The 9384-nt window shown below is 37.5% G+C and overlaps 1 protein-coding gene across 1 annotated transcript; it reads left to right on the top strand.

Annotated features, from left to right (window-relative positions):
- The first annotated feature begins 271 nt into the window (after positions 1-271).
- On the top strand, positions 272-9137 carry LOC311066180 (protein NLRC3-like). The gene is made up of 7 exons (XM_084087211.1): positions 272-388; positions 761-883; positions 1079-2917; positions 3066-3239; positions 3530-3700; positions 8066-8112; positions 8294-9137. The coding sequence occupies exons 1-7, from the start codon at positions 339-341 to the stop codon at positions 8821-8823; spliced, it is 2934 nt and encodes a 977-aa protein (XP_083943337.1). The 5' UTR covers positions 272-338; the 3' UTR covers positions 8824-9137.
- Positions 9138-9384: the final 247 nt, after the last annotated feature.

The raw sequence follows: 9384 nt of genomic DNA, 5'->3' as shown, positions 1-9384 counted from the left end.
CTGCTTGTGGCCCAGATCTGGCAAACAGGAGTGAGCCACCCAAGGGCCGTCATTACACGCTGCATGTGGGCCAGATCATCATTCCACATGTACCAAATGTGGGCCGGATATGGGCCGTCAGAATGTTGCTATGTGGGAAGCTTCTTCTAAATGAATACATTTAAATCAAGGGTGCATTCAAGATAAAGACATCGGCCTGAACTTAAGACATGATATTGACAAACAGCAGAGAGGTTTGAATGTTTTTTTATTTGTCTTTTGTCAGCATCAGCAAGAGGCAGAGACAGAGATCAGTTTCTCCACAACCCAGCGCTGTGTCTGTGACGAGTGACAAATCCATGAGTTCACCGACCAATTTTAGCGATGGACCAGTGTCCTCTGACTCTATGTTAGTATATACTTTTACTTGTTAATTTACTGTAGATTTACTGTAGTGCATCACAAATAAATAATGATATAAGAAATTCCCTACAGAATTTCTGTATGCATCAAACTATTCGTCCTATAATCTCTATACATTTACTATTTATTCATTTAATTTACTTTTTACTTTTATGAACAATTGTATAACCGCACTTCTCATATCACTTAATCTCTTAGTTGTATTCCTTGTTTGTAAATCATTTGGATAAAAGCTTCTTCTAAATTAATACATTTAAATCAAGGGTGAATTCAAGATATAGATATTGGCCTGAACTTGAGACATGATATTGACAAACAGCAGAGAGGTTTAAATGCTGTTTTATTTGTCTTTTGTCAGCATCAGCAAGAGGCAGAGACAGAGATCAGTGTCTCCACAACCCAGCACTGTGTCTGTGACGAGTGACAAATCCATGAGTTCACCGCTCAATTTTAGTGATGGACCAGTGTCATCTGACTCTATGTTAGTATATACTTTTACTTGCTAAATTACTGTAGTGTAAATAATGATATAAGAAATCCACTAAACAGAGTATGCAACATGCAATGCACAGAGGTGCCAAAATCATATCTGGTAACAAAATATTTATAATGGTCTCCAAGGGTCATTGTAATGGCTGAAATTTTCTTTTTGTTGCTTTTTTCTTTTAATTTTCAGCAGGGGAGAGAAACATGAGCTGATTATATCTGCTCCATCATCTACATCCCACTGTCAGACAGACCTGCAGAGAGTCAAAGACCAGCACAAAACCAGCATGAAGAACAAGTATGAGAGATTATTAGAGGGAAAAAAACTCAAAGAGAATGAAACCCTCCTGAACAGGATCTACACACAGCTCTATGTCATAGAGGGAGAGAGAGAAGGAGTGAATGAAGAACATGAGGTTTTACAGATGGAGAAAACAGCCAGAACACAACACTCACAAGACACTCCAATCTACTGCAATGACATCTTTAAAGCCTCACCTGAACCAGGATGTGAGGAGAAAGACCAAATCAAGACAATTCTCACTAAAGGCATTGCTGGAATTGGAAAAACCGTCTCTGTGCAGAAGTTCATTCTGGACTGGGCAGAGGGAAAAGCCAATCAGGATGTAGATTTCATGTTTGTACTTCCATTTCGAGAGCTGAACTTGATAGGAGATCATCAGTACAGTCTTCACAGACTTCTGCTGGACTTTCACCCTGAACTTCAAGATCTGGACTTGGACTTCAAGATTTATGAGGAGTGTAAAATTGTCTTCATCTTTGATGGTCTGGATGAAAGCAGAATGACACTGGTGTTTTCAGATAATCAGAAAGTTTCTGATGTGACAGAGACTTCATCAGTGGGTGTGTTGATGTCAAACCTTGTGAAAGGAGAGATGCTTCCTTCTGCTCTCATTTGGATCACCTCCAGACCAGCAGCAGCCAATCAGATCCCCTCCAAATACATCCACCGTCTGACAGAGATTCAGGGATTCAATGAGCCTCAGAAGGAGGAATATTTCAGGAAGAGAATAGGTGACGAGCATCAAGCTAGAAGAATTATCTTGCACATCAGAAGAGCAAGAAGCCTCCACATCATGTGCCACATACCAGTCTTCTGCTGGATCTCCTCCACTGTGCTTCAGAAGCTTCTGAAAGAAGATCTGAGTGCAGAAATCCCTCAAACTCTGACTGAAATGTACATCCACTTCCTGCTGATTCAGATCAACATGAGGAATCAGAAGTATGAAGAGAGGGATCCAGAGAAACTCCTGCAATCAAACAGAGAATTGATTGTGAAACTTGCTGAAGTGGCTTTCAAACAGCTGATGAAGGGCAATGTGATGTTCTATGAGGAGGACCTGAGAGAGAGTGGCATAGACGTCACTGATGCCTCAGTGCATTCTGGGATTTGCACTGAAATCTTTAAAGAGGAATCTGTGATTCATCAGAGAAAAGTCTACAGCTTCATTCATCTGAGCATCCAGGAGTTTCTTGCTGCTTTCTATTTGTTTTATCATTATTTAATAAAGAATTTTGACACATTGCACTTTTGTGATGTGATGCATAATCTGCATCGAGGTGCAGTAGATAAAGCCCTTGAGAGTGAGAATGGACAACTGGATCTGTTCCTGCGGTTCCTGCTGGGCATCTCACTGGAGTCCAATCAGAGACTCTTACAGGATCTACTGATACACACAGAGAACAGCTCAGAGAGCATCAGGAAAACCACACAGTTCATTAAAGAGAAGATCAAAGATGGACATGGACTCTCCACTGAAAGATCCATCAATCTGTTCTTTTGTCTGCTGGAAGTGAAAGATCAGACTCTGTCCAGAGAGATTCAGGAGTTTGTGAAATCAGACAAACACTCAGAGAAGAAACTCTCTCCGTCTCACTGCTCAACAATTGCCTACATGCTTCAGATGTCAGAGGAGGTGCTGGATGAGCTGGACCTCAAGAAATACAACACATCAGATGAGGGTAGAAGAAGACTGATACCAGCTGTAATTAACTGCAAAAAAGCTCTGTGAGATTAAAATCAAGTCTTAATGTCTTTATCCATGTCATAATAATATCATTTAAATGTCTTTTTCAAGAACTAAGCTGATATTATTGAAATACAGTTGAAGAAAAAGGTTACAAGTTTAATTCTCATGTATTTTACTCTGTTTCAGTTTTCCTGGCTATAATCTCACTGTTCAGGATTGTAAAATTGTGTCATCAGCTTTACAATCCTCAAACTGTGTCCTGAGAGAGCTGGATCTGAGTAACAATGATCTACAGGATTCAGGAGTGAAGCTGCTCTCTGGTGGACTGAAGAGTCCAAACTGTCAGCTGGAAATACTGAGGTGTGCAAGATATGATCATTGCTATATTGGATGCTTAGTACTTTGTACAATGTAGGTAGAAAGTTTAGCACTAATAGTATTTTTGAAGGATTCAAGCATAGATGTTCTGAATTTTAGAAATAAATAAATGCACTGTTGCCACAGCAATGTACTATACATAAAGATCAAAACTCTGAAACATGGATAATTATTAACATTGTTGTAATTAGGGAATCTTAGTAGATTTGGAGACATAATAACAGATGGACATGAGTAGTTTTCCTTACTTTGCTCAGTGTTTGTTTCTGTAGGTTGTCTGGCTGTATGGTTACAGAGGAAGGCTGTGGTTATGTGTCTTCAGCTCTCAGTTCAAACCCCTCACACCTGAGAGAGCTGGATCTGAGCTACAATCACCCAGGAGAATCAGTCAAGCTGCTCTCTGAAAAACAGAAGGATCCTAACTATAAACTGGAGATACTCAAGTATGTTTACCAGTTATGACATGTACTGAATGTGTATGAATGTGATTGAGGTTACCAAGGGGGGTCTTTTGTTATGTTATTGCTTTTGAAATGTTTATTCTCCCATTAATTTGTACCTTTTTAGCTGTAATACAGCAGAATCCACAAATCTCACATAAGAAAAAACATTGAACATATATTTTATAATAAACTTAAAGGACTTAAAGCTGTGTAAAATTAAAGGGCTGTTAATCTAATACCAAATTAGATTGAAGAAAAGCCAAATTACTATACCCATATTTTATAAGTCATATTAGGATTTGAGAGAGCCTAGTGTTAATACACAGTGAAACCTCCAGTGTTGAATAAACACGGTTTGTGTTATATTAACAGAGCCAGTGTTTATATAACCCACATTGGATTATATAAACACTGGGTGACATTGGCATTGTTAATTTAACACTGGGGGTTTTGCTGTGTAGCTATCACAATTTGAAATATTTATCTAACACATCTTGTGATATTTAATTGCAATGTTTTGTTGTTAAAGACAGATTTACAAGTTCTGAGAAAAAAACCCTGGTTAACAGCCAAATCGGTGATGATTGTGGTCGGAAATTAGTTTAATAATTTTTGCAATACAGACAGCCTTTGTTGCCTGTGTCTCCCAAGCCATCGTTTCTGCTGTATTCACTTATTTTATGACTTCTTTTGTTGTTGACAAAATAAGTGCACAGGCCACCCTTACGGAACAAAATATATTCAAAATATATATATATTAAGGGTCAGAGGAGCTCTGTGTTTATTTTTTTTCAACTTTTCTTTTTTAGAAGGGCCTGAAAGACTATAATAGAGTGTGGGAATCCAAGGTAATACTAGGTTATGACTCCTTTAATGATTAATATATGCTGTAAATATACTGATAAAAATCTGCAATAATATATTGTGTTATATTACAATATATTGAATAAAACATCATGAATTGCCGCTTTTCATATATTGGAAAATATATTTACACTGTAAAATGTAATTAGTTGAGTGTACATCAAAAAAAAAATATTGCCTTAAATTTCTCAAGGATGTTTTACTCGAAGTTGCAAGTTATTAATACAAAGACATACTGCAAATACTTTGTGCATGTCTGAAACTTCACTGCATAAAGTGTTTGTATATGTATATATATATAAAATAATAATAATAATAATAATAATTATTATTATTATTATTATTTTAATCCCTGAAATTCAATTACATGCTTTTTAAATAAAGCAGCATGCAACATCACATAAATGCATTTTGATCTTTTCCTGGACTGAAGCACAGGCTCTACTCTTCAGCACAATGGTGACCCACAAAACTCAGACAACAGAAACACTTTAAATCCCAACAGAACATGAAACACTTACAGATCTATCAAGATCTCAGCAGAGGATTAAACAACAAAAACAGCATTACCAGCTTCACTTTTTACTAACCAGATTTTATTTTATTTCTGTCAGACATCTAAAGAAGTTCTTATTGAGATATAACAGAGGGTTAGATGTTCATGATTTATTGGAAATAATATAACTTTACAGCCACCATAATGGAGATCAGTGTTTGCTTCAGGCTACGTTTACACGGAAACGATCTGAAGAGAAAACGCAAAAGTGATCACTTTTTATTCTGCGTTTAGACGAGCGTTATCGGGGGGAAATCTGCGTGCATATGGTGACGCAAAAGTGTGTGAAATTCAATGTAGTATGCACTCCAGGCGGCTAGGTGGCAATGTGAAGCACTGATCGGTGCCTTCACTGTCTAGCAAACTTTTGCGTTTTTACCATTTAGACGGAAACGCGACGGTGGAGCGTTTTTAAGATTTCCACTCTGGAGGGTGGTTTCACTTTTTTGCGTTTTTAAGCCCCGAAAACGCCGTCGCCGTCTAAACGAAAGGCACATCTGATAAAATATTTTTACGTTTTCACCCGCGAGCGTTCTCGTGTAAACAGGGCCTTAGTTGGGCTCTTGACTTTTTGCTGTAACTCTGTGTTTAAACGAGACTGTTTTTATGGGTAAAAAAAATCCAAGAAGAATTTTGTGGATAACCTTTTGGGTGTTTATTGATGTCATAATCATCATATGAAATCCTAAGCCACAGATCTCATCCCAAGAATTAACTCTAATCAAAAGTGTGTTATATCAAACGCATTTAAATATTGCATTATTAAACATCATTAAACTGCAATCCATGTTGGGAACCATGGATAACTTTTATAATAGATTTTATAATTTATAATGGTTGCTCCCAGAATGCATTGCAGCATGAAGCATGTCACCTTTGTGGAGATCCATACACTGATTCTTGATGTCTGTGCATTTAAATAGTGATGGGAAACCGAGGCTGTCATCAAATTGTGCCAAAAAAGGTTAAAGGTGCTATAAGCGATCTCACGCGGTTTTTTAGGCCAAAACATTTTTTTTCACACACCGCAAACATCTCCTCACTATCCGCTAGCTGCCTGTCCCCTGAACACACTGTAAAAAAACACGGTCTCTGCAGACATCCCAGGCTCCACAAACTGCAGCAAAAACAAACTGAGCAACAAACAGAGCGACCCGCAGCACGAAACATAACAAACTGTTCCAGCCAATAACCGACAAAAATGATGTGGGGTTCGGGGGGTTAGTGCGTGGATGAGGAGGAGGGAGGGTCTAGCTAGCCTCCGTTTTGTTTGATAATAATTCAAACATCAACAAGAGGTTACGCCAACCGAGATCGCTTATAGCACCTTTAATTACTGGAAGCTTTTAACACAATGCGCATTAGTGACATCTGGTGGTCAGACTTGTTTTCTCCACCATATCTAACAAATCACCACAGAGCAGAAAAAGCATGTGACCAAACTAAGCTTCGGAAGTCTGTGACATACAAGAGTGAGATTAATACAGTTCTATCTAATCTCATCTAAATTAATTTGTGCCAATAAGACCACAACTTGTGTCATGTGTAGCCTGGTCAACGGATTCACATATTGATCAATAATATAAAATATAGCATACAAGTAGGCTATGTGATCATAACTATAGTAATTGTAATTGAAAAAAATATTTTTGGGTGTTCTGTTTTAAAAATATATAAATTATTTTATAGGGACGTTTAGTGTTATATAATTTAAATAGTTCCTCCTCCATAATTATTTCCCTTTTTATGCATCAGATGAGGTCGCGATTCTCATGAAGCTGCAATGTTTTTCAAACCAGCTGTCCCGACCTTTCGATGCTGCATGACATTCGAAGCTTCAAATGTAATCAATCTTGTTGTATTGCCATTTCGATACAAGGATCGGTACAGTGTGTGATACAATAGTGCTTTGAAAACTGCGTCGGAGCTCCGGTATCAACGTCCCATCACTATGTTTAAATATTATAGCAGTTTGAATTGTTTTGTGCATAATGTTTTTTTGTTTGTTTAAAAGCATCTTGATTACTCCAACAATATCTCTTGTTAGTGTGTCACTGGGTTTATAACACAATATTTAAATGCATTTAATTATCTAACACACTTTTGATCAGTGATTAACCTTGGGATAAGATCTGTGACTCAGTATAATTAATTATGATTATGACATCATCAATAAACACCCAACAGATCATCCCCATAATTTCTATTGTTTTTTGTTGTTTTTTTGCCAAAATGATTGTGTCGTATAAACACACAGTTACAGCAGCTAAATAAAAACAAATATTATAAAGCCAAGAGTTGAGAGCCCAATTAAAGCAAACACTGATCACCATAAGGGTAATGGTACAAACTTTATTATTTTCAATAAATCATTAACATCTAAACCTCAGTTAATTCTCAATAAGAACTTCTTAAGGCATCTGAGAGAAATAAAGTAAATCTAATTAGTAATAAGTGAAGCTGGTAATGATGATTTTGTTGTTTAAACCTCTGCTGACATCATGAGAGATCTGTTAGTGTTTAATGTTCTGTTGGAATTTAAAGGACGCAGAAGCTCATTTGCATTTAAATGCATAAGCACGAAAACAGCACGTTCTTGCTGTCATTCAGAAATGTACGGTGGCCGAGAGAGCTCAACGTGCTGCAACTGAAGAAAACACATGCAAATAGAAAAAACACCCACAAATTAAGAAAACATCATCAGTTTTACAACACGTGTGCTCCAAACACTCACAACACAACCAAACACAGAAATGCGCTGCAAAAGTTCACAACACAACCTGGGTTGACACCTGAGACTTAAATTATATCTTGTAAAAAGGGGTATGCCCCTTTAAAGTTAACATACTTATATTAAAAGCCACAAAAATATCATTTTGATGTCATTTTATTTGCAAATGAATAATCTTCTCTCATACCAAATTATTTGTTTTGTCTCTGTATAGTTTGGACCATGGAGGACATTTCAGAATCACACCAGGACTGAGAAAATGTAAGACCTTTCATACACACTCCAACACACACCTCCCCATATTTAATGTCATAGTTGTTCTGGGGTGCATTATCTAAAGCATCATTAGCCAACAATGGTTTGCAAGTTCTGTTGAACTCTGCTGGTTCAGAGCATTGTTGCTTTTGGGAAACGTACCTCTGATCTTTCTTTCTGTGTTCAGATGCCTGTGATCTCACACTGGATCCAAACACATCACACACTCAACTCTTTTTGTCAGAGGAGAACAGAAAGGTCAACTATGTGAAAGAGCATCAACCATATCCTGATCATCCAGAGAGATTTGATCAACGGGAGCAGGTTCTGTGTCGAGAGAATCTGACTGGACGCTGTTACTGGGAGGTTAAATGGAGTGGCTCAGGTAATGTAGCAGTGGCATATAAAGGAATCAGCAGGAAAATTGGGGCTGACTGTAGGTTTGGACTCAATGTCAAGTCCTGGGCTATGTACTGTTCTGATATGAATTACACTGTCTGGTACAATAATAAGAGCACAGAGATAACTGGCCCTTCAGCCCGCTCTAACAGAGTGGGAGTGTATCTGGACTGGTTGGCCGGCACTCTGTCCTTCTACAGCGTCTCTGACACACACACACTCACACACTTATACACATTCATGGATACATTCACTGAACCCATCTATGCTGGATTTCGGGTTTATCCTGGATCTTCAGTGTCTCTGTGTCAGATATAACAACCTGCTGACATGAGCCACAGAGACATGGAAGCACATTTCCACCTCAGAGCAAAAAATTTAATTGTGATTTTTATATCTTGCAGTTGTTGTTTTTTTTTAAACCTTTTTTAAAATTCTAACATAAATTAACAGATTTGCAACTGTGAGCTATAGCTGCACTGTAATGTATCAAGTTGCATTGTGAGATTAAGTCAGATTGTAATATAAATTTGCAGTGTGAAATAAAAAGTTGGATTTATGAGAACTAATTGCAATTCTGGGATTTCATGTCCTTTCATGTAAGTGTTACCAGAAATAAATTCCAGGTTATGAAATACAATGTTGTTGTAAGATGAATTAATCAGAATTAATCAAATTCTATACATATAGTTCACAGGGACATTGAGAGTTGCCAATTAAGCACTAGGCTTTTGAATCTGAGGTTGCAAGACTTTCTGGGCTGCGTTTCAAGATACTGAAAATAGTGGCATTCAGTGCACCAGCAAGGTTCCTATTCATTAAGCTATGGAGTACAACTTCCACAAGTGCAATTAAGTTTCAAATGTGCACAAAGTAGCC

Source organism: Abramis brama (genome assembly GCF_963993115.1).
Source record: "Abramis brama genome assembly, chromosome: 16".
In the NCBI taxonomy this organism is placed as follows: domain Eukaryota; kingdom Metazoa; phylum Chordata; class Actinopteri; order Cypriniformes; family Leuciscidae; genus Abramis; species Abramis brama.
This window is presented reverse-complemented; position numbering and strand designations above follow the sequence as displayed.